The 26,892-nt window shown below is 43.0% G+C and overlaps 1 protein-coding gene across 3 annotated transcripts in view; it reads left to right on the forward strand.

The window, feature by feature from the left end:
• Positions 1–26,892, forward strand: part of MPP4 (MAGUK p55 scaffold protein 4) — a 245,382-nt gene that overhangs the window by 208,854 nt on the left and 9,636 nt on the right. For all 3 annotated transcript variants that reach the window (XM_069226059.1, XM_069226058.1, XM_069226061.1), the window contains one exon: positions 273–407. In XM_069226059.1, coding sequence (XP_069082160.1) covers positions 273–407 — 135 coding nt within the window. The remainder of the gene's footprint in view (positions 1–272; positions 408–26,892) is intronic.

Below are 26,892 nucleotides of genomic sequence, written 5' to 3' on the forward strand. Positions count from 1 at the left end.
ATTGGTCACATCCAACACATACTTTGCTTTTTTATGTGATTAGCTGATTGCTTGCAAAACCTTGTAAGTAGAGTATGATGTCATATCTGAGTGACTTCCATCAGACTGGGTCATATATCTGTCAAGGAATCAAATGTAGGCACATTCCAAAGAATAAAGCTTGCCCAATGTGAAAGTTCTATTGGTGTCCCAGGGATCAACAGATGGTCTACAATTTTCATTAAAATATCTGTTGTGTAAGCACATTTCTCATTGAATTGTTCCCTTTGTAGGCTATTCAAGGCATTCGAAATCGTGAGATAAAGCCTTATGTCATCTTCATCAAACCACCCAGTGTTGGCTGCATGAGGCAAACTCGGAAGAACGCAAGAATCATTACAGATTACTATGTAAACATGAAATTCAGGGTAAGCAATGCAAAAGATATATTACAGGGCTGGTACATCTGTGTCACACTCTGTGGCCATAAAACGTTTTGTAATATCTATATGTTTTCTCTTGCAAATGATTCCCCTAGACAATATAAATGATTTTGTGCAAGAGCCCATAAATCCACCCCGAGGATTCTTCTTCTAAATCTTGCATCACTTTCTTTATTTGGAATTTGTACCCTACAGAGTGTTTATTAAATAGCTGATGTATTTATGGAACATATCATACTTCTGATGTGTGGTTATGTCATAAACATTTTACATTGTCTCTAGAGTGTTTCCCGTATCATGCCACATGTAGTTGCACTGGAGTGTATGATATATTTAAGAGGAGTGAAACATAGTAACCTTTCAGCCTGTAAAGCATAGTTGTTTATGGTTGAGATTGAATAGGCTTCAAGTATGGAAGTGGTTAGATGTCGAAAAAAAAAGACCAGCAACTTTCTCTAACCTTGTTGCTGTGATTGCGTGCGTGAATTTAGGAGTGGAACTGCGGGATGTGAGAGATTGTTGTGCCTATGGTTGTGATTGCCAATCTTGTGTTGTAGATTGATTTTATGTCTTGGGTAGGTAGAATCATCTGTAGGGGAAAGGCCAAGTATTTAATGCCTTCCTGAATTCAACATGATCTTAGATGTTTCTTGCCTTTGCCCAGAGAGGTTCCACTGATGTCCAACTTCATGTAGGGCTGGTTGACCTAAAACACTATGAAAAGGGAGGTGAACCCAAGGGAATGAGAAGAAGAGAAGGGTTTTCAATGTTTGCATCCGCTCTACCTATACACTACAGAAGCAAAAGCAAATGTGACCAGAATCAGAAAGGCTAGATGGAGGGTCACTCACAAAAATTCCCCATTTACTGGAAACCCTCATGTCCATGTTTTGTCTCAGGGTTAGCTAGGACGAAGGAGACTCACAAAAATTTGAAAGGCATGGCCTCATACACCACTCTGGGTTTCATGCTTGTAGTGGTGAGTGGGCTCCTCATAGTTACAGGGAGTTACAGGGAGTACTTTCTCTGAGGGGGGAAGGGTTTGTTGGGACAAGGAAATAGTAAGGGCCTCATTACGAGTTTGGTGGTCGGATGACCGCCAAACTCGTGAGGAGGACCCCACTGTCATACTGGGGGTGTCCCACCAAGCGTATTACGATGTTTCTGCCAGAAAAATACCATAGCACTACAGCACATCGGAATGCACACACTCTGCAAAACAGACATTGTGCATTCCGATTGTGCTGGGCAGGGGGGTCCTGCACTACACATGCCATAGGCATGGGTAGTGCAGGCCGCCCCGTGGCACCCGGCACTGGCTTTCCACCAGCCATTCCATGGTGGGGTGACTGCCATGGAAATGCTGGCAGAAAGTTGAGTTGTAATCAGCACGATGGCACTGAGTTCAACTTCGTTGTGGCAGAGTACAACTCAGACCGCCGTCACCACGTCGAGAACGATGTTCCTGGTAGGGACAGCGGTCCCTTGGTGGGTCTACCTAATGTGGCAGTCGGACTGCCTGGAGTGCAACGGTCTGACTGTCAACGTGAGTGTAGCGGTTAATGAGGCACTGTAGGAGGCTGGCCTGGCTTGTAGTGGGTACCAAGGGGTACTTACACTCTGTACCAGGTCCAGTTATCCCTTATTAGTGTAGAAGAGGTGTTTCTAGCAGCTTAGGCTGATAGAAGGTAGCTATAGCAGAGCAGCTTAGGCTGAACTAGGAGACATGCAAAGCTCCTACTATACCACTGGTGTCATATGCACAATATCATAAGAAAACACAATACACAGATATACTAAAAATAAAGGTACTTTATTTTTATGACAATATGCCAAAAGTATCACAGTAAGTACCCTCAGTATGAGGATGCCAAATATACACAAGATATATGTACACAATACCAAAAATATACAGTAATAGCAAAAGGAAGTAATGCAAGCAGTGTAAAGTTACAATAGATTGCAATAGGAGCACATAGGTATAGGGGCAACACAAACCATATACTCCAAAAGTGGAATGCGAACCACGAATGGACCCCAAACCTATGTGAGCTTGTAGATGGTCGCTGGGACTGTAAGAAAACAGTGAGGGTTAGAAAAATAGCCCACCCCAAGACCCTGTAAGGTAGGTGTAAAGTGCACCTACAACCCCCAGAGAGCACAGAAGTCGTGATGGGGGATTCTGCAAGGAAAACCAACACCAGCAAAGCAACTACAGTGGATTTCCGGACCTGAGTACCTGTGAAACAAGGGGACCAAGTCCAAGAGCCGAGACAGTGTCGAGAGTGGACAGATGCCCAGGAAATGCCAGCTGAGGGTGCAAAGGAGCTGCCACCGGATGGAAGAAGCTTGGTGTTTTGCAAGAACGAAGAAGACTAGGAACTTCCTCTTTGGAGGATGGATGTCCCACGTCGTGAAGAAGCTTGCAGAGGTGTTCCCATGCAGAAAGACTGCAAACAAGCCTTGGTAGCTGCAAGGGTCGCGGTTAGGGTTTTTGGATGCTGCTGTGGCCCAGGAGGGACCAGGATGTCGCCACTTGGATGAGGAGACAGAGGGAGCACCCAGCAAGTCAGGGAGTGCTCACAGAAGCAGGCAGCATCCGCAGAAGTACCGGAACAGGCACTTAGAAGAGGAGTGAACCGGAGTCCACCCGAAGTCAGAAAAGGGAGTCCCACGACGCCGGAGGACAACTCAGAAGGTTGTGCACTGCAGGTTAGAGTGTCGGGGACCCAGGCTTGGCTGTGCACAAAGGAAATCCTGGAAGAGTGCACAGGAGCCGGAGCAGCTGCAAATCACGCGGTACCCAGCAATGCAGTCTAGCGTAGGGATGCAAGGACTTACCTCCACCAAACTTGGACTGAAGAGTCACTGGACTGTGGGAGTCACTTGGACAGAGTTGCTGAGTTCCAGGGACCACGCTCGTCGTGCTGAGAGGGGACCCAGAGGACCGGTGATGCAGTATTTTGTTGCCTGCGGTTGCAGGGGGAAGATTCCGTCGACCCACAGGAGATTTCTTCAGAGCTCCTGGTGCAAGAAGGAGGCAGGCTAACCCCATAGCATGCACCACCAGGAAACAGGCGAGAAAGCCGGCAGGATGAAGCGATACACGGTTGCAGTAGTCATCTTTGCTACTTTGTTGCGGTTTTGCAGGCGTCCTGAGCAGTCAGCGGTCGATCCTTTGGCAGAAGGTGAAGAGGGAGATACAGAGGAACTCTAGTGAGCTCTTGCATTCCGTATCTGAAGAATTCCCCAAAGCAGAGACCCTAAATAGCCAGAAAAGGAGGTTTGGCTACCTAGGAAGGAGGATAGGCTAGTAAGAAAGGTAAGAGCCTATCAGAAGGAGTCTCTGACGTCACCTGCTGGCCCTGGCCACTCAGAGCAGTCCAGTGTGCCAGCACACCTCTGAATCCAAGATGGCAGAGGTCTGGGGCACGCTGGAGGAGCTCTGGGCACCTCCCCTGGGAGGTGCAGGTCAGGGAAGTGGTCACTCCCCTTTCCTTTGTCCAGTTTCGCGCCAGTGCAGGGCTGGGGGATCCCTGAACCGGTGTAGACTGGCTTATGCAGAGATGGGCACCATCTGTGCTCATCAAAGCATTTCCAGAGGCTGGGGGAGGCTACTCCTCCCCAGCCCTGACACCTTTTTCCAAAGGGAGAGGGTGTAACACCCTCTCTCTGAGGAAGTCCTTTGTTCTGCCTTCCTGGGCCAGGCCTGGCTGGACCCCAGGAGGGCAGAAACCTGTCTGAGGGGTTGGCAGCAGCAGCAGCAGTTTGGCAGTACCCGGGTTCTGTGCTAGAGACCCGGGGGATCATGGACTTGTCTCCCCAATGCCAGAATGGCATTGGGGTGACAATTCCATGATCTTAGACATGTTACATGGCCATGTTCGGAGTTACCATTGTGACGCTATACATAGGTAGTGACCTATGTATAGTGCACGTGTGAAATGGTGTCCCCGCATTCACAAAGTCCTGGGAATTTGCCCTGAACGATATGGGGGCACACTAAGTAACTTTGCACCCAACCTTCACCAGGTGAAGGTTAGACATATAGGTGACTTATAAGTTACTTAAGTGCAGTGGTAAATGGCTGTGAAATAACGTGGACGTTATTTCACTCAGGCTGCACTGGCAGGCCTGTGTAAGAATTGTCAGATCTCCCTATGGGTGGCAAAAGAAATGCTGCAGCCCATAGGGATCTCCTGGAACCTCAATACCCTGGGTACCTTAGTACCATATACTAGGGAATTATAAGGGTGTTCCAGTATGCCAATGTGAATTGGTGAAATTGGTCACTAGCCTGTTAGTGACAATTTGGAAAGCAGAGAGAGCATAACCACTGAGGTTCTGGTTAGCAGAGCCTCAGTGAGACAATTAGTCATCACACAGGGAACACATACAGGGCACACTTATGAGCACTGGGGCCCTGGCTGGCAGGGTCCCAGTGACACATACACTAAAACAACATACAGTATATACAGTGAAATATGGGGGTAACATGCCAGGCAAGATGGTACTTTCCTACAGGCCCTAAGTGTCCATAAAAATCCCTAACCCCTTAGCCTCACGTATTCCTATTTATTCAAGGCAGGCCAAAGTGATGAATAAAAATTACTGAGACGCACAGGACATTATCATTTCATCTGATAGGCCGACATGTTTCAGCTTGTGTAATAGCCCCATAAGGTCCCTGTGTTTCTTCAGAACAAAGGTCCTCACTTTTCTAACTCCGTTCAATAGATACCCTCATCTGTGCATCACCACACAGCCAACCCATACCTATTAGTATAGTACTCAATAATGTTTGCTTGGTCTGGAATTTTTAAATGGTCTTATATCTGTGTAAACATAAAACACACAAATCGTAAGTACAATGAGGCAGTACATAACACTGGGCATGCAAAATGAGAAATAATAATCAAATTAAAAACAAAATGCTGTATAGACCCTTGCTTGCCAATCTGTGGGTCATGACTGACTGGTGGGTCATAATGCAGTCTTTGGTGGGTCGCGAAAGTCTGAACAATCGATATAGATTCCATTCAATTTTCTATTTATCTAGTTACTTTCACTGCGCTTCAAATACAGACATCAAATGTCAGGCTATATCTTCTGACAAATTACTTGTAATTTTTCAACATGGGGATTGGTGTTTACAAACTCCTCTACCTTTTCAGTCTGAGTAAGAAAAATAAAATAAATGATGTGACAGTCGTGCTGGGGTTCAGGATGATATTTTTTGTAGCACACAACAACATGTGAATACCTATAATGAACTCTCTTGGACAAGACCCTCACCATAAAAAAAATCACCACATGCATGTCTGAGGCTGCTAACTGGATGAAAACCAACTGCCTCAAGTTCAACACTGACAAGATAGAAGAAGTAATCTTTGTCAAGAACACCCCACCATGGGTCTCCATCTGGTGCCTGGATGAATTCAGACCCACACCCAGGACCCATGCCAGGTACCTTGGAATAATCATCGACAGCAAACTGGACATGACCGTACAAGTCAACGCTGTCACTGCATCCTGCTTTCACAACATGACGCTGCTGAGGAAGATCCTCAAATAGCCCCCAAGCAACACTAGAAAGACTATCACTCACACTGTGGTCACTATCACTATCACTCACACCCTAGTCACTCGCAAATGCCAGGATCACTAAGCAACTTACTGGAAGACTGCAAGACACTCTGCAGCCAGACTCATCTTAATCACCCACAAATAACACACATCACACCACACCTCAGGAAACTACACTGGCTTCCTATACAGAAATGCACTCAATTCAAACTCCTCACACTTACATTCAAGGCACTACACAACTCAGACCCTGTTATCCAGTTCCTACTAAAATAACAGGACTGCATATTAGGATGACAGTACTTCAGAATGCGGGACTGAGTCCGTCCACACCTTCAGAGGCTGTCAGCCCACTTCCTGGCTAGCTCACAGTGCCTCACCCAAACCCCTAACTTTACCCACAAGTGTAGTCTTGCATAGAGAGAATGAGCTGCGATAATTAGGCGATGAAAAAAGCAATGTTATCAGCATTATGAACATGGTGAAGAGAATAAACAATCCAACCAAGGCAAATGATTTCTAAAAAATCCTACCTATCACATAACCCTATGCTGAGAGCATAATGAGTGTACCTTCTGCCTGACCCCGATCTAAGAAGGTAGCCTTAGCCCCCATACCTGGAGAACTGAACCAGGAAACTGGCCTTTAGTGTACATGGCAATGAAGATTAGCTCCAGCAGAGCTGCATGTCGAACACAGCATTCCTCCCAAGATCATTGTGGCTGAAGTACCCCTCTGACCAACCTGGGTCAGTGTATCGCTTATATAATAAAAGCCACACTGTGTTAGAGGCACAGCTCTGATATGTCTAGATGTTAGCAGCTGTCCCTGAATGGGCAACATAAGCACTAGCATATCCTGTACTGTGTTCCTAGCCTTGAACAGAATTTACAGATTACATGTCAAGAAAGGTTAACAAAATAAGCAGCGTATACATTATATTCTTGGAACAATATTGTGCAAGTCTGAGTGTATAAAATGTCACTGCTAAAAGCGATGTCAGCTAAAACATGTGAAGTGTGAAATATAAAACCGAGCTAAAATGGAGAACCAACATGGGTCCAAGAGGGCCTCATTACACCCACCCCTTGGCCGTGAAAAGTCCACGATAAAAAGGGAATAATGTTCCCTCCAACAAGCAAACAAGCCATTAGAAACAAAATGTACATTTGAAACATAAAATCAATTAAAATAATTGAGTGTCAATGGAATCCAGAATGGATCCCGTTTCCGCAGATGACATAACCACAATGGCTTAAGTGAGCAAATCAAAGGAACAAACATGGTTGGTACCCTCAGCCGCCGCCGAGGTTGTTACATCCTGTACAGTGCCTGCAGCAGGAGAGCCAGTATTAAGGAATCCTGAAGCCCCAGTATCCATATCCACAGAATAGAATGGGTCATAGAAAGCATCCTGAAGCAATGGCGGTCTTATGGGACAACACTGAAAATTAATTCTCAATGTGGACATCAGCAGGTCCATGTCCATAGATTATACTAATTGTGTTGCAAGACAGATGTTGAGTGCCTACTCAAAAGGGCACCAAAGACAGCGGAATACAGACTACACACAATAGAAACATACTGGCAGAAAAGGCGGGCACCAGTTTTCATTTGATTCTTCCAATAAAGATACTCCAAAGTTCTGTATCATGCATTCATTCGTTACACAGCTGGATGTGTGGTAGTTCCATCACCATTTGGCCTTGAGGTAGGATTTCTATTGTGGAGCAGCAAAAATAGAACCAAAAGACCACCAATTAGGAGTAACACAAGTGGTATGCCGCTAAGTACACTAAAACAAAGATTATATAAACAATGGCATTACTCTGAAAACAGTCTGAAATGTGCTGACAAAGACAGACCCAACCGCATTAAAAAAGTGAACAACACCCGCTGTATTAAAAAATATAAAGGTGTGACTCACAAGTTCACTGAAATGTCGGGAATAGTTTGTGTTCAGCAGCGATTGCATTTCAGAGGATAACCTTGTAACTTGCAGTTCGAATATTTCATGGGCAGATGTAAGCACCACGTTTTTCTGAAACAATAAGGCCTTTTGTCTGCTCAGCTTGTCAAAATTAACATTAGAGGTCAGAATGGAAGGCCACAAGCTGAACACTCTAATCTCAAGTGCAGTAGGAAAGAACACATTATTACAGCAGGTCACTATTTGAGATACGGAAACCACATAGGGAACACCTGATTTCATCCCACAACATCCTTGATCATTCAACATCAAATAACTTCCATTTGTTTGCATGTCATTGAGTAGCTTAGAAATGGTTTGCATTTGCTTCCGTTAAGAAAAAAAAGTATTTTTCCCCCACTCACAAGTGTGTAAAGGAAGGGTAATTTTCTAATTTCTCAATATTCAGCATTTTATAAGTAGCATCTTCCCTTGGCATTATTTGTTGTTTACGCGTGACATTAAAAAGCAAAACCATTTCAGTTGCCTTCACGTGCTTCCAGGGCACACAGTTTTATTTTAAATAATTGTAACGTCCAAATCAGCTGCATAATAGATCTGAGCTGACATTCCCATATTGTAAAAAGATATGTCATACTTTATGATGTCAGTTGCCAATGATACAATGTAATTCAATGTGTAAATACAAATGGGCGGTGCAGTCATTCTGTTATCAACAACAGCCAATGCTTTTTCCTAACTAGCCTGATCGATTTGTCTTAAACAATAATACAATGTTTTTCAATGTGTCGATTAAAATGGACAGTGCATTCATTCCGTTATCAACAACAGGCAATGTTTTTTCCAAACTAGCCTGATTGATTTGCCTTAAACGAGCAGTAGCTTTTATTTGAGAAAGCTTCCATATTTCATTATAGGTGGCATAAGGGAACCTTTTGTGATGACCTAAAGTCTAACTAGAAATCCTTCCAATATATGTCAGGAGAGAAGGGTGTTCTTTTACTGCAGATAGAGTGGAATTTTGCAACATGCATGACAGCCATTTGTGTCTACTGGCAACAATAACAACCTGTTAGGACCTGAAAGTGTAGATTTAAATGTACCATTCTGTACCTTGCCATTGAGCTTTGGTGTAATTTACTAAGTGTTGCCAATTTTCAAAACAGGCAATAGAGGGAATGCTGGGCACATTCATTTCTTTACCAGACCGAAGCAAGTGGTTTGCTGCACTTTGTTATTCAGAAAAATCATCTGTAATGGAATTAGAAAAGCTTGAAATAAGACATATATGCCCTGCACTTGCCAGTGTTTTGTTCCCCATTCTAATTTTAAATCAATTGTTTATTTCCAATATTGGCAGCCTTTTATTGCAAGTTACAAAACAAACAAATTTGGTGTCGGAGTTACCAGATCCTCGGGGTCTCTGCACGTTCCCAACACTTCCACCACAAGACAGCTCCAATACTCTGATTAGATTTATCATAGAGTCTAAGAGAGTCCAAGCGGGGAAAAGGGGATTAGGAAGGGAACAGCTGGGAAGGAGACCTGTAGGAAGCAAGAGGTTAAAACACAACATCAAAATTACATCTCATGAAATCAGTACCATGCTACAACTCTAAGCTTTGTCATTTCTGAAAACATGAACAATCCTAGAATAGTTCTAAAGTTGACTAGACCTTAGATGACCGAATACCTGAGGAGGAAACAAGAAAGTAAAAATAGAACTTTCAGATTCAAGTACTTTCTCTAGCATGAGAATCATGAAAAAACTCTGAGCAATTTCTAAACAATCATATGAATCTCCATTTAAGAATACATATCAGGAACACACAGCATTACATCTAGAACTCTGATCTTGTTGTGTTCTTCTCAAAAACATTGGGAAAAGTAAATTGCGCACATTGCAGGTTTTTATATGTGTACTAAACACCATAAAAGATTCTGCACCATGAAATCACACAATGTAGATTCAAGGAAATAATCACACAACTTGTCAACTTGAAATGCTACCAAGGAAATGTCTCAGAATGGTAGCGCACAGTAATATTCATTATTTATACACAAGGAAAAGAATTGCGCGTCTTGCTGATTCGAACAACACCGTGACACTGCCAAAAAATGGTAGTGCGCAATGAATATTATGAATTAACCACAAAGAAAGAATTGTGCATCTTGCCAATTCGAAGACCACCATGAAAATGCCAAGAAATGGTAGCGCACAATGAATAACATGAAAAGCACTCAAGGAAAGACTCGCATGTCTTGCCCATTCGAATGCCACCATTAAACTGCCAAGAAATGGTAGCGTACAATGAATAACAAGAAATTTCACACAAGGGTAGAATCGCGCAAGTTGCCGATTCGGATGTCACCATGAAACTGCCAAGAAAATGGTAGTGTACAGTGAATATCAAGAATTACACGCCAGGAAAGAATCACGCGCGTTGCCGATTCAAATGCTACCATGAGACTGTCAAAGAATGGTAGCGCGCAATGAATAACATTAAATAATCTCAAGGATAGAATTGCGCGTCTTGCCGATTCGAATGCGTGCACACAAATGCCATGAAAATTCTAAATGCACAATTACACGCACATGAGCAAAAGTTATTAACATCAGAAATTAGGCCCAAGAATTAGCGCGTCATCTAATACAGGGTCGGGGGCCCAGCCCAACCTCCGTCTTACCGCCCTGACTAAGAATCACCACTGAAGAATAGAACACAGAGGCCAGGAAGGTCCAGGTAGGCCACCGGAACAGGAGCTCAGGAAGTTGCTGCTGCTCTGCACCGGGACCTCTGAATAGTGAGCACGTGGAGCTGGGCTGACTCCCTTTTATAGAGTTTTGGCCCGCCCACAACCACACCCAGGCATGCTGCAGGGAAAGCTTCTAGAAGGCCCTGGAAAGAGGACCACACCCTGACTCACTCTGAATGCCTGCAGCAATACATTGCAAATGTACAGTATTTATAAGCACCTTAAGAATGAATCTTTTGGATTGAATTCTGCAATGCAAAAGGTTAAACAATAACATATCATCACAATGCATAAATTACATTATCTGGAGAGTGTTTGGTTTTTGCATTCTAGATGCCCGTAGAGCGCGCACTGTCCTGGTGTTGACAGTACTCCCCTGTCCCAGGCGCGCTCTAGGGGCTGGCTTGTCCGGATTGAGACGATGAATGCGTCTCACAAGTACTGGAGCATGAACATCAGATGCGGAAACCCACAAATTACTTTCAGGGCCATAACCTTTCCATGAGATTAAGACATAGGTTACGCCCTCTCAGTTTCGAGTCCAACACTTTCTTGACTTCGTATTCTTCTTCCCCCTGTACAAGAACAGTAGCTGGATGAGGGTGGATCTTTTGGACAGCTTTTTTTAAGCTGGAAGTATGGAACACTGGATTAATTCGTAAGGATTTTGGCAATTGTAGTTTATAGGTCACAGGATTGATTTGCTGAAGAACAGTGTAAGGACCTATAAATTTGGGGTTGAACATGTGCTTCTTCTTGAAGTCTATATGTTTTGTGGAAAGCTACACTTTGTCACCTGGTTGATACTGCGGTCTCTCACAATGTTTCTTGTCATAGTGCTTTTTGTATTTTTGTTTGGCTTTTTCTAAATGCTATTGAATTGATTTCTGAGTTTGATGCAAATGTTGAATTGTTTCTGACACAGCTGGAGTGAGAGAACTTTCTTGAGGAATTGTGATGGGCAAGGTAGGAGGATCATAGCCAAACAACCCAAAGAAAGGTGTAACGCCAGTAGAAGTGTGGAAGGAGTTGTTGTAGGCTAACTCAGCTAACCAGAGCATAGATGTCCAAGACTGAAGTGCTTTTTCAGCGTAAGCACGTAGGTATTGCTTTAAAGTCTGATTTAGTCTCTCCGTTTGACCATCTGTTTGAGGATGGTGGTTCGTAGATAGTGTAGATGTCACTTGGAGTGTTTTACACCATGTCTTCCAAAAGTTGGAGGCAAATTGCGACCCCCGATCAGAGAGGAACACTTTTGGCAGTCCATGATAACGAACCACTCTATTCAGTAAGATAGTTGCCAGTTCACTAGAGGTAGGTAATTTCTTGCAGGCAATAAAATGTCCGTATTTCGTGAGACTATCTACTACCACCAGAATTACTGAATGCTGTTGAACCATTGGCAGACCTGTAATAAAGTCTAAAGAGATGTGCTCCCACGGACGACTTGGGGTTGGGAGTGGGTGTAACAACTCTTTCGGTTTTGAATGGCATGTTTTAGTGCGAGCACAGACTTCGCAGTTGTTTACCATCGTTTTTACATCCTTTGTTAAGGTAGGCCACCAAAAATAGGGTTGGATTAGTTCAAGAGTTTTAGGAGTACCTGGGTGACCTGCCATAGGTATAACATGCAACCAATGAAACACTATCTTGCGAAGTTTGGTTGTGGGCACGAACAAACGGGCGTCGTGAACGGGTAATCCTTGTTTGATCAACCTTTTTTGATCTGCTTGGCCCCATGTCTGCCATTTTTCAACAGTGAACGAATTGCGTATGTCTTCAAAGAAATCTTCTGTTTTTATGATACATAGGACCTTGTCAGGAGCAATGATAGCCCTGGAGGGTTGAACTGCAGGCAATGTGGTAGACTCTTGGCAGGACAAGGCGTCAGCTTTGCAATTATCTTTACCAGGCCGGAAAGTTACCACAAAATCAAACTCGGCAAAAAACAGCATCCAGTGTAATTGCTGAGGGGTCAAAAGTCTGGCAGAACTAATGAATTGAAGATTACGGTGATCAGTATACACTGTGACAGTATATTTGGCTCCCAACAAATGATGTCTCCATTCTTTAAAGGCGTCACGAATTGCCAGAAGCTCTTTTTCAGCAATGACATAGTTCCGTTCAGCTTCGTTTAACTTCCGAGACATGTAAGCTACAGGATGAAGCTGACCATTGTCTTTGTTTCGTTGTGACAAAACGGCTCCTATCGCCACATCTGAAGCATCAGCTTCCACTATGAAAGGTCGATCTGCATCTGGATGAGTCAAAACTTGGGCAGTGGAAAAAGCTTCTTTCAAAGTTGAAAAGGCTTGGTCGGCTTCTGGGGACCATACAAATTTCTCTTTCTTTCTTAATAACTTAGTAATTGGAGCCATTGCCTGGGAGAAATGGTTGATGAACCTCCGGTAAAAATTTGCAAAGCCCAAGAAACATTGTACATCACGAACAGTCTTTGGGATGGGCCACTCAGATACGGCTTTTACATTCTTTTCTGCCATCACCTCACCTTGAGGGGTAAGGATAACCCCTAAAAACTCAACTGTGGTAACATGAAACTCACACTTGGTTAGCTTGCAATATAAATGGTATTTATGAAGGGCTGCCAAACTTTTCTTGACATGTTGAACATGTTCATTTTCATTGTCTGAGTAGATCAAAATGTCAAATGTATTGAGGTACTCTCTATCAACGTAATTTAAGAAAAATGTAAATGCTGCTGGAGCATTGCACAGACCAAAAGGCATGGCGGTGTATTAAAAAAGGCCATATCTTGTTTTGAATGCCGTTTTCCATTCGTCACCCTCTCTCATTTTGACCAAATGGTAAGCACCTCGAAGATCAAGCTTCGTGTAGATTTTTGCTTTCTTTACTTGTTCCAGTAAGACCAGAATTAGAGGCAAAGTGTCAACACCAGAGCATTATGCGCTCTATTGGCGACTAGAATGCAAAAACCCAGCACTCTCAAAACACCGTAGTTTATGCATTTTGCTGATATGTTGTGGTTTAACCTTTTGCATTGCAGAGTTCAATCCTGAAGACTGATTTTGAATATGCTTACAAATACTGTTCCTTTGCAATGTATTGTTGCAGGTTTTCAAAGTGTGTTAGGGTGTGGCCCTTTCCAGGGTCTTCCAGAGACTTTTCCTGCAGCATGCCTGGGCGTGGTTGTGGGCTGGGCCAAGACTCTATAAAAGAAGAGCCAGCCCAAATCCCAGTGCTCACTATTCAGAGGTCCCGGTGCAGAACAGCAACTATTTCCAGAGTTCCTGTCCCGGTGGCCTATTTGATTTTCCAGTCCTCTGCTTTTCATGCTTCTTTGGTGAATCTTGTTTTTGGGCGGTATGACGGTAGTTGGGTTTATTCCCAACACCGTTTATTTTCAGAACTATCGTATTCTAGGGTCTAATTATTTATTTGATTAACATATTGCTTTGAGCTCAGAAAAAGTGCACTTGAGTGTTTTGTAGTGTTTACATGGGAGTTTGTGAATCAGCAAAGCGCGTGATTCGTTTTGTGGAAGTTTGGAACTTGTATTTCATTGCGCGCTGTCATTTTTTAGCGTATACATGGACGCTTACGAATCGTCAAGAGGCGCGATTCGTTTTATGAAAATTTAGAACTTGTGTTTCATTACGCGCTACTATTTTTTAACATGTACATGGATGTTTACGAATCGGCAAGACGCGCGATTCGTTTTATGAAGCTTTAAAACTTGTGTTTCATTACGCGCTACCATCTATTGACATTTACATGGAGGCTACGAATCGGCAAGACGTGCGATTCGATTCAAGATAATTTTAAAGCTTGTTGTTTATTGTGCGCAACCATTTCTTGACATTTACATGAAGGTTTACGAATCGGAAAAACACACGATTCGTTTCATGATGATTTAAACCTTGTTGTTTATCACGCGCTACCATTTCTTGACATTTTGCATGGTAGCATTTGAGTCAGTAGGACGTGCGATTTTCTCCTCGAGTTTATTTTATGTTGTTCATTGTATACTACCATTCTAGGTCATTTGTTTGGTGGTATTCGAGTTGAAAAATGTGTGATTTATTTCTTGAACTCATATAGTATTAAGTCATTGAAACACAATTCTTCCATAGTGTTTACTATATATAAATATATATATATATCTGTAAAGAGTGTAATCTGTGTTGAAAACATTTCAAGAAAACATTTCAAGAAAACACAAAAGGTCAGAGTTTCTAAATGTAATATTGTATGCTTCTATTATGCATGTTCTATTTTCTGATTCATGCTTGAATAAGAAAGTTTTCATTTAATTCATCTTGATTCCATTACAGGTATCCGACCATCTTGAAACCTAGTCATTTTAAAACTTCATCCTTAGATTGCTCATGTTTTCAGAATGACTATGCTTAAAAGATATTTGTTCTTGATGGTGATTTTGTTCAAGCCCCTGTAGTCTATACAAGTTCGAAGCTCTCCATTCGCTTTTGGAACAAAAAACAAAGGAGAAGCTGTGGGAGACTTACAGGGGCGGATTAAACCATTCTCTAAGAATTGATCCAAGTATTTTCGTAAATGTTGATTTTCATGTTCTGACAGGGCATACATACAACAGTTGGGAAGTATCACCCCTGGGACTAGATCAATTTGACAGTCATAAGATCTATGAGGAGGTAAGTTATCTGCTTCCTTCTCATCAAATACATCTTCATAAGATGAATACTGTTTGGGCAACTGAACTTCTTTCTCTGCGGCGGTAGCTATGTAAGAATTGCGAACTTCCGATTCTTGAGTCCTTTGGAGACATTGTTCTTTACATAGCACTGATGAGAACACGATCTTTCGTTCTGCCCAATTAATCTCTGGACTGTGATGAGTTAACCATGGCAAGCCAAGGATGATCCCATACTGGGGAGCATGGATCACGTCAAGGATAAGTTTCTCTTTATGTTTCTTTCTTTGATTTTTACCTTCACAAATTACTGACAAGGGGACAGTCTGAAGAGTTACGCGACCTCCAGTCTGGAGTTTTCCATCAACTGCCTGGATGATTTCTGGGGTCTTCTTTTCAATACATGGGATCCCCCATGTACAAACCAATTGGGCCTCAACAAAGTTCCCAGTAGCCCCAGAATCGACTAGAGCCTTCTTGAAATAAGTCTTTTTCTTGACCTGAACTCTTATTCCCAATTTAAGATGTCTGGATTGTGAAGGGTCCACGGTGACAGCCAAGAGCAACCCTTCTCTGCATCTTGGGTGTTTTAATTTTCTGACTCGACTGATGCATTGGCTGCCACCTTCTGAACTGGACCTTGTTTGTTCTTTGGTTTGATTGAACAGTCTTTGACGAAATTACCTTTTCGTCCACAATAGAGACATTGTCAATTTTTTCTGCGTAGGTCCTTTTCGTCTTTGGTCAAAGGTCTCCTGAGGGTTCTTATCTCCATCGGTTCAGGCGTTCTTTCTCTCAAATTTCTTGAGTCTCTGGTCTCTTGAAAACGCCAAGAATATTTTTCAGTCTTTTTACGCGTTCCTCTTCGTTCAGTTAAACGATGGTCAAGCCTCAAGACAAGGTTTATTAACTCTTGACAGTCTGTGGGTTGCGGGTCGATTTGCGCTAAGAAATGGTAGCGCACAATGAATAACATGAAAAGCACTCAAGGAAAAGAATCACGCGTCTTTTCGATTCGAATGCCACCATTAAAATGCCTCGGAAATGGTAGCGTACGATGAATATCAAGAATCACACACTAGGAAGGAATCGCGCGTGTTGCCGATTCGAATGCCACCATGAAACTGCCAAGAAATGGTAGCGCACAATGAATAACATGAAAAGCACTCAAGGAAAGAATCGCGCGTCCTGCCGATTCGAATGCCACCATTAAACTGCCAAGAAATGGTAGCGCACAATAAATAACATGAAAAGCACTCAAGGAAAGAATCGCGCGTCTTGCCCATTCAAATGCCACCATTAAACTGCCAAGAAATGGTAGCGCACAATGAATAACAAGAAATTTCACACAAGGGTAGAATCGCGCAAGTTGCCGATTCGGATGTCACCATGAAACTGCCAAGAAAATGGTAGTGTACAGTGAATATCAAGAATTACACGCCAGGAAAGAATCGCGCGCGTTGCCGATTCGAATGCTACCATGAGACTGTCAAAGAACGGTAGCGCGCAATGAATAACATGAATTAATCTCAAGGATAGAATTGTGCGTCTTGCTGATTCGAATGCGTGCACACAAATGCCATGAAAATTCTAAATGCACAATTACACGCACGTGAGAAAAAGTTATTAACATCAGAAATTATGCCCAAGAATTAGCACTTCATTGAATACGGGGTTGGGGGCCCAGCCCAACCTCCGTCTTACCGCCCTGACTAAGAATCACCACTGAAGAATAAAACACAGAGGAACAGGAAGGTCAAGGCAGGCCACCGGAGCAGGAGCTCAGGAAGTTGCTGCTGCTCTGCACCGGGACCTCTGAATAGTGAGCACGTGGAGCTGGACTGACTCCCTTTTATAGAGTTTTGGCCCAGTCCACAACCACACCCAGGCATGCTGCAGGGAAAGCTTCTAGAAGGTCCTGGAAAGAGGACCACACCCTGACTCACTCTGAATGCCTGCAGCAATACATTGCAAATGTACAGTATTTATAAGCACCTTAAGAATGAATCTTTTGGATTGAATTCTGCAATGCAAAAGGTTAAACAATAACATATCATCACAATGCATAAATTACATTATCTGGAGAGTGTTTGGTTTTTGCATTCTAGATGCCCGTAGAGCGCACACTGTCCTGGTGTGGACATTTGGATAAATTAATTTGATCTGGGTCAGCATATTTTTCTTCACTTTTGAAGGTGTTAAAGTAATAAGAAAACAGGATCTGAGGTATTGTGTCTAGAAAAGTATGTGGATGTGTCTGAATGTTTTGGGACTCCCTGCTTGTGGTGTCGGACAATGTTTCCATTGTGATTAATTAAAAACTGTACCCGCTTTACTAGCTCCATGTAAGTAGTGGTGAGCATATAAAACACTTCACCATAATTTGCAGATGTCATATATATATATCTTCACGTTCATATACAGAATCATATTCAAGCTCCGTCACCATTTAACTCACTGTTTTAACATCCCACTCATCAGAAATAACATCTGTGGTGATTACATCATTCATTACCACTTAAAAAAAAAATAAGGAATTAGTAAAGTTTCTGTAGGGCCATAAATATCATATGGGACCATATCCCACACAATGACATCGGAAACTAGAAAAACAGAAATGTTCACTAAGGGCAGGTCTCTTCGCACTTTGTGCAAAGACAAATAAGGTTTCAATACCTCAACTAACAGTTCAACAGCAAAGCATTCTGGAAGATAATGTCCATTTATAGGCAGGAAGAAAACTGTACAAACCCAATCCACAAGAACAAAGTAAGTAATTAAATTATGATCTGCAAGTAGGACCATGGTCGGATCAGATAAGTGTGTTTCAACCAATGAAGAAAGTCACATGCACTATGAAGTGAAGTGTGAGAAGAATCAGTAGCGAAGTCGTCAACATTGACAAACTAACCAGAAGCAGTCTATCTGAAGACAGGAGCCTCAACAGGTGAAAGCGAATGGGTAGACACTTCCAAAGGTGGCTTATTATAAACAACTGTGTTGCTTTGAGTATCAGTAGGAAACTGTAAACCTATGTCTGATGTATTTATTACATTTGCTGCAGCAACAGAAATCGACAAACATTCATTCTCCACCCTCCCCAGTAAGGGGGACACAATATTGGTGTTATTCAGTTCTTGAAGAGGTATGTCCTGTAGGGTAGCGAGAGGGGCTAGGGAACTACCCAGGAGTCCCCAAGCCTACTGTGAAGGATCAGCCACATGATGTAATTTTACCTGATCAATGGAGACAATGCGTTTGTCATTAGAACCAGCAAGCAGTGGCAAAATCACAGTTCTGGTACCTTAAATGCCAAGGACTGGCATCGGTGCATGGTATGATAGGCCAAACTCTTTCTTCACCACAATCTTCTCTTGAACCAGATCCCCAACCTTTGGAATCCAGCCGGAAGGTGCTGGTTGCGCCTTCACTCCATCAGCGACAGAACGTTTATTCGAATGCTGACCTCAGAAATCTTGGCGTTCCTGTAAGAAAAATGAAACTTTCACTTATGTCAAAAGGTGTGTCTGCCACCACTGCAGCAGGACTGTCAAGATCGGAAACGTACAACAGGACATCGTATGGGGTCCGGCCACCCAAAATTCATCTAGGCAGATTGTTTAATGTTCTCTGTTCTCCATACAGGTGATGCATCCAACTACAACCTGAACCTAGTACTCTAGCTGTTTAGGATTGATTTAAGTCTCGGTTTTTCCTCTCCACTAAGGATGATACTGTGACAAATAATGCACAGCTACATCCAGGGTTCCCATAGTATCCCTGTAAGCCTTAGAGGCAAAAGCAGGGCCCTGGTCTGAGTGGAATGCAGCTACTGCATATGTCCCAGTGAAGACTTGCAAATCTTTAATAACACTGTGACCATCAGTTGATCGCTGTGGCCACACCCAATGGAATCTGGAGCAAGAATCTACAGCAAGTAGAATGTTTTTAAATGCACCATCCAAATTTAAGGGGCTGCAATGGTCTAGATACACACATTGAAACAGTTTGAAACTGAGAGGGGTGTCTGCTGTGGGCGTGCAATGGTGGAACCTTTAATTTGTTGACAAAAGTTACAACTAAGAACATTGCTTTGTCTGCTTGTACAGGCCATGTCACCAAAAGAGTTTTTTTAATAGGGAGACTTTGGCAGCCACACCAGCATGGGCAGACACTACACCCTCATGTGCAGCTTCTTTTAATTCTACCCTGCGTTCTTGGTTGGGTATCACATAATCTACCACCCTCAGAATGGTAGAAAAAATAATGTTTTTGGGCACTTAGTGGTAGGAATAGTTTACCAGATATGCTTTTGGTAAAGGGGTACCTTTGTGCGAAGCATTAACAGCAGCCATGATATCTTCATCTAGCTCATATGGGAACACATAATCGCAGCTACAGTTGAAGTCTTAACTGCAGATTTGCCTACTTCATCAGCCAGCGAATTCTCTACAACTTATGTTCCAACATCCTGATGACTCAATGTATGAATTACATAAGCCCGTGCCACACTGTCTTTGGGTTCTGCCACCTTTCCCCAAAGTACTGTATGCTTTATAATATTCCCTTTGGAGTCTCTGAATCCATTTAGGCGCCAATAATGCACATTTTAATTAAAAGACTGGACACAGGAATATGAATCACACACTATCAGTGGGAGGAATTCTGGATCTGTATGCCCTAGTGCCAGAATGAAAGCTTTTCATTCATCCACTTGTGCAGTGCAATCTCCTATGGATTGCATGAACGTTTTTTGAGGGTGGGATTCTCCATCCCTCGTTAGTTCATATGCAGCTGCGCAAGTTGTGGAGTATTAGAGTTTGGTGCCTATTGCAGGCTAGGTTGAACCATCAGTGTATATATCATATATTTTTACTGGTCTAGAGACATTATGTTAGTGGCCATGATGTATTCTTTTTCGTGTTGGCGCAAAACTCTTGAGTTTGTAAGGTAGGGTCAAATACATAGGGGCAAATTTACAAAGAACTGGCACAGGGGGGTACTCCAGCCAAAATTGGTAGCACCATGATGTGTCGGTTCTGAAATGCAGGGATGCGCCGTATTTACAAAAATACGCGCATCCCTGTGTTACCTCCTGCACCAGTGCTCAATTAGCTGCCTAGCACCAACGCAGCCACCCTTGCTCCATGGTGCAAGGATGGCTGCATTGCAGGGAAGATTGTTTTTGTGCAGGAAGGAAGTCCTTCCTGCACAAAAACAATCCTCAATGGCGATTTGCTCTTTTTATGGGTGCTGCTGGATGCAGCACACATAACAATAGCAAAAAACAAGGAGAAATTAAAGCATTTCTCCTCGTTGTGCCATGCTAACGACACCCCTGGGGTGGCATTAGATTTTGGTGCTGCCACAGATTTACGATTTCTTGTAAATCTGGGGCAGCGTCAAAATGCAATGGGTGTTGCTGAGGAACACCCATAGGAACACCCATTGCACGCCCCTTCCACGCAAAGTGCTGAGTGTGAAGGGGCCATATTTACAAGGTGGTGTTAAGGCACATAAAGTGGCTCACTGCACAGAGCCACCACAGCGTCACAAAAAGTGACACTCCAGTGGTGCTAGGGGCTTGTAAATATGCCCCATAGTCTACATTAGTAGCCACCAGGAAAGTGGCCCATAACATTCATCTAACATGTAAGGCTTTCACGTTCGGGACACTGGCCTTTGTGACAGCCTCTAAGTCTGGGATGCCAGTGATAACAATTATGTGTTTCCCTTGAGCCAGTGGTCTTTTCTTTATGAAAGCCATCTGAACTACAGTCAGTATTTTTTCACTGGGTGCAAAACACGTTTCTGTATTGGAATATATATGCGATTTATATGCAATCAGAACTGAGGCACCCTCATTGAATGTATCATACGGATGACCAAATTTATTTTGTTGATACGTGTATGTAAGTGTCATGCTGCAAGCATTTCAGTCTGTAATGATCTTACTATTTGTGTATGTTCTGATGTCCAATGCGTACTGGAACAAATCTGGACACATTAAATCGTATAAAGGTTTTATGCATTGTGCATAATCTGGGATGTATGTTCTGCCAAAATTGAAGAATCTTAACACGGATTGACATTTTTTCATTGTATTTGGAGGTTGTAATAGGGCACACTTCTCTAGGAAGTATGGTGCAGGCTCTTTCCCTCATCTAACAACTCATATTCTAAAAATAAGACACTGAGAAAAGCAATTTTTGTTTTTTTTATAGAATTTATAGCCATAATCTGCAAGTCCCATAACAATGCGATCTACTCTGTCTAAGTGAGTATTTAAGTCATCATCTGTGAGATATATATCATCAACATAGGACAATGCTCCTGGGTCAATATCATGCAATAATTATGTTACTCGGACAGCAAGAAATCCAGCACTGTTCTTATATCTATGAGAAAGCCAGCAAAAACAATGCTGAGAGCCAAGTGTGGAAAAAGCAGTTAAATCTATGCTTTCAGGCACTATATTTTGGCAGAAAAAACACTGGAAACACCCAAGGTTGTTTTGTATTTTTTACAGACAATATTGTTCATTAAAGCCATAGTGTGTGAATTTTATATTGCATATGTGTGTATGACTGTTTAGATGCCTATAATCTAAGACTATTTTATAGAAGTGATCCGGCTTAGCTACTGGAAGCAAAGGGTTAGTCATGGGATATATGCAGAGTTCAAGTACTCCCTGGTACACGAGCTGGTGAACTAACATGACCTATGCTGCGTTGTCTAGCAGACTCACTGCCTATGTCCTGTTCTGAAGTATAGTTCTCAATATGTGTGGCAAATTTTAGTGAAATTCCGGCAACCTCCTTTATGAATTGAAGTTTTTGTTGAGGAAGTTTCTCTTCTTTTTTTTGATGATGTCAGATGAGCATTGTGAGCCCTTTTGCTGTTTCACATACCCTTCTTGTCTGCACTCTGATCGCCCTGCTCTATCAGATCATTTGTCACATGAGTCCTGAAAAGAATGAGAAGGGTGTGTATCAGTGTACTGATACCTGTCAGGATGTTTTAATGTATCACGGTTACATAAATTATAACGTTTGTCAGAGATCTGCAGTGGTGGAGAATCTCCCTGTGATTTTACTTTACCTTTATTTTTTTGTTTATCCCAGCATTTTATAGAAGACTTGGGTGCTTGCTTGGTATTGTCCATGTCAGAACTACTCTTAAGCTGTGGCTTATTTGGTCTGACCCCCAAGTTATTTGGACCTATAAATGTATAGGTGTCCACATTAATGTTTGGTAGTTTGGGCACTTAGTCTGCTTCTGCGACATGTGCATGGTATATTGCCAATGCTGCTGCTTACACTTTAATATTTCCTAAAATAATTGAGGATACTGTGGCAAAGTTGACAATTAATTTCATCCCCAGGTCCAGGGCAGGGGCAGCCTGGTATTTATTTTGAATCTGTTTTAGGACATCTGGCAAAACAGCAAGTGATGGTGTACCATGAGTGATGGTATAGATTGCAGCAAGACTGTAAGGGATGTGGCACTGTTGTAGATGGAGGGAACCAACCCAAGTGTATAAAGAAACGCTGCTGCAAGCTGATTTGTCTTTTGTGCTATCCAGAACAGAATTCCTCCTGTGTGGTGGGTATCATACCCATATTAGCATTGAAAGTTACTGGGTTAATCCCAGGTGCAACCAATTGTAATCAGACAACTTCAAGAGCCTGTGCTGGGACAGATGTTATGGTGTGTACAACAAACTGAGTTAAACATCTGTTTAGTCTAACTAAATAATTATATAAGGGCTAAATAGCCCACAGCTAATTACTGTATGTTAGGATGTGGTGTGTAGCCAGCTAGAACTGGCCATGTGGCCCTGTCAATGTTGAGGGGACCCAATTTAATGTTTTCTGCAGTTAGCAGGAATATTTATTACATTCACCATTTTGATGTATGAAATTCAGAGAGGGAGATACTAAGCTGGGGGGTCTCCTTTGAAATGTTCAAGCTTGAACAACCTACAGACAAATATAAGTGCGTCCTAAATGGCCCCATAATTTAGCCCTAACACCATGGACATCCTTGGGCACACAAGAAAACTACTCAGGAAACCGGTTAAAGGTTTGCAGACCTATGAACATTGGTGGCGCCATGTTATATAGTTCCTACTAAAATAATAGGACTGCAAATTAGGGCAAAAGAACTTCAGAATGTGGGTACTGAGTATGTCCACACCATCAGAGGCTGGAGGCCCAATTCCTGGCTAGCTCACAGTGCCGAGGCACCACAAGGACCAAGACTACTCACAGAAGAAAGAACACCCCAAAATGTTCAGATTAGTTATCATACTTTTCAGGTCAAATTCCTCACATGCTGTGTCTCCCTAGATTCTCATCCACTCTGGCAGACAATAGCGAGGTGAAATCTCACATTGGTTAAGGGGTATCTGACAGGAACACAAGATCAAGAGGGAACTCATGAAGTGACTCCACTGTGTCAGACCTCGAGCTATAGATCTGTACTTTGGTTGGCAGGAGGGAAGAGAGACAAGGTCCCTTGGCAGTTAATCAGCAGTCCCATGCACATACAAATGTAGCCCAAAAAGTGGAAAAAACAGAGAATGACTCAAACTATTGTGTAGGTTGTTTCTGCCCACCTTCAATGACATTAGACTGGTATAAACAGTGAGGCCCCTCCTCTTTGACGTCGTCTGGAGTGAATCAGACTTATGGAATGAAGCGTAGCAGTGAGTCCCTTCTGTAAAGCAGGCATGAGGATGAGCAAGCATTGGGTAGCAAAAGAAGAAAATTATTTGCCCCTCAGACGCCTAATGTGAATTCACAGAGCTCAAGTCCACAACCATAACCAAGGCAGAAGAGCGGAGATGGGCGAGCTTATTAAATGAGATATAATCTGCATTGTTTACTGAGAAGTGAGCCATCAAAAAAGTAATAGAATGACAAAAAAAGACATGTTTTGAGGAAACAATGGTGGCAACTGGCAGAGAGCGGCAAAGATGCAGATGAAATTGGATGTTTTGGACAGCAACATCAATATATAGAAAGGTGGATCAACCGCTTAGAGAAAGAATAAAAAAGATATACAAATATGCATAAACTTCACAGTTGTGCTGCTGGGTAACTAATGCAGGTGAAGCCTATATCAGGTAACATGGTGATTGTGAGCAAAGTAGTGTATCTACAAAGTCTGAGGATTGGCAAGATGTAGGACAGGGAAGATAGGAGGGAACGCATGGAAGATATTAGCCTTTTGGATAAAATTACTTTTTTTTAGACAGTTTGAGGTAACAAGGCTGTGATACATTTTCTCATCATCCATATTGCTTGCCAAAAAAAGATTTTACTTAGGCATTCGAAGATCTTTTATGGGGGAGTAGGACTGCATTTGAAACCCACATTCTCCAGGAGCACCTTTAATGCCATTGGGGTGGATTTGGTTTTCCTGACCGAGATCCATACCCTCCCATCTTTCATCATGTTTCTCACGAGGTTTTGATATTGAGGGATAAGAAATCCCAATTCATGTTAATGAGTGAATTACTTTTTTCTTTTTTGCTTCCATGGTTATTTCTATGAGGAACAGGTGCAAGTGAATAACCACTTCTATGTCAACACTAGCTTTACATAAAGAACAGCAAACGTTTCTACTTGTATAACACCTAATTCTGAAGCTTCATCAAGGTCTTCATCCCTAGCATCTGGATTTATGGCAATGTGTTTTCTTGGAGATTTTGGGACAATAAAAGGATATTTGTTGTTGGAAAGATTTATGATAAGGAAGATTTTTACCATTTCATGCCATCAGCAATTTTGTTTTTCTTCAGGAAACTTACCTCTGTTAATATGGAATGATATGAAATGCTCTTGAATAACTGTTTCTCCTCAGAAGGAGGGGAAAGGGCTTTCCACAACCCCCTCCTTCAATTATGCTTTGCTTTAGTAAATTATTGCCATCCACTGGGTCTTACCCACAGTTTTCTGATCTTTGTAATGCTTGAGCCAATGAACAGGACCTTCATTTGTAAACTGGTGAATATTCTATTATCTTACATGCTAATCTGTGGAGAATGTGGGAAATGTTTGTCTTAAAAATATGTTTAGAAAGAATTGTACTCATGTCCATATGCTTACTTGGGGGATCTTTGCTGACAATTCTTGCTGGGGTTGTGGCTCACTTTGTCTCCTGTGAGTGTGTTACTGAATTTTGGAATAAAGCCATCTCTTTAACAAATATACAACCTGATTTAGATTTTAGTGGACAGATGTGTGCTCCACCAAGGTGACGGAGTGAAATTCACATCTGTCAAATTTTGAGACATCTCTAGCATTGGCAAGAACTGGCATCACAGCACATTATGTGAACTGATTGAGAGTTTGGCAGACAAGTTTGTACTCCGCCAGGGTGACTGAGTGAAGTACTCTGTCGCCCTGACAGAGTCTTCATTTGCCAAAGTCTGAGATGTGTGCCGGCCCGGAGAACATCTCTAGTATTGTCAAGAACCACCATCATGTCACCTTATGTCAATCAATCAATCAATCACGATATTTATAAAGCGCGCTATGTACCCGTCAGGGTTTCGAGGCGCTGGGGGGAAGGGGGGGGGGGGTGGAGGTGTGCTGCAGTTAGCGGTTGAAGAGCCAGGTTTTGAGGAGTCTCCTGAAGGCGAGGAGGTCCTGGGTCTCGCGTAGAGATGTGGGGAGAGAGTTCCAGGACTTGGCGGCGAGGAAGGAGAAGGATCTGCCGCTGCAGGTCTTGCGCTGGATTCGGGGGACGACGGCGAGGGCGAGGTTGGCGGATCGAAGTTGACGTGTGGGAGCGTAGAAATTGAGTCTGGAGTTGAGGTAGGAGGGTCCGGCGTTGTGAAGTGCCTTGTGAGCGTGGGTGAGGAGTTTAAAGGTGATCCTCGTCTCCACCGGGAGCCAGTGGAGTTCCCTCAGGTGAGGGGAGATGTGACATCGGCGGGGTATGTCGAGGATCAGTCGGGCGGAGGCATTTTGGATACGCTGGAGTCGTTTGATGTCTTTGGTTGGGATGCCTGTGTTGCCGTAGTCAAGTCTGCTGCTGACGAGGGCTTGGGTCACCATCTTTCTGGTCTCTGTTGGAATCCACTTGAAGATTCTGCGGAGCATGTGGAGGGTGTTGAAACAGGAGGAGGAGACGGTGCTGACCTGTTTGGACATGGTGAGTGCAGAGTCCAGGATGAAGCCGAGGTTTCTTGCGTGGCTGGCAGGGGTGGGGGACCGAGGTCGGCGGGCCACCATGAGTCGTTCCAGGCCGAAGGAGAGCGCCCGAGGATGAGGATTTCCGTCTTGTCGGAGTTGAGTTTCAGGCGACTGTTGTTCATCCATTCGGCGATGGATTTTAGTCCTTCGTGGAGGTTTGTTTTGGCGGTGAGTGGGTCTTTGGTCAGGGAGAGGACGAGCTGGGTGTCGTCGGCGTAGGAGATGATGCTGAGGTGATGCTGGCGGGCCAGTTTTGCGAGGGGGGCCATGTAGACGTTGAACAAAGTAGGGCTGAGGGAGGATCCTTGGGGGACGCCGCAGATGAGGTTGGTGGCTTTG

This window comes from Pleurodeles waltl, chromosome 3_1 (assembly GCF_031143425.1).
Source record: "Pleurodeles waltl isolate 20211129_DDA chromosome 3_1, aPleWal1.hap1.20221129, whole genome shotgun sequence".
NCBI classification, from domain to species: Eukaryota; Metazoa; Chordata; class Amphibia; order Caudata; family Salamandridae; genus Pleurodeles; species Pleurodeles waltl.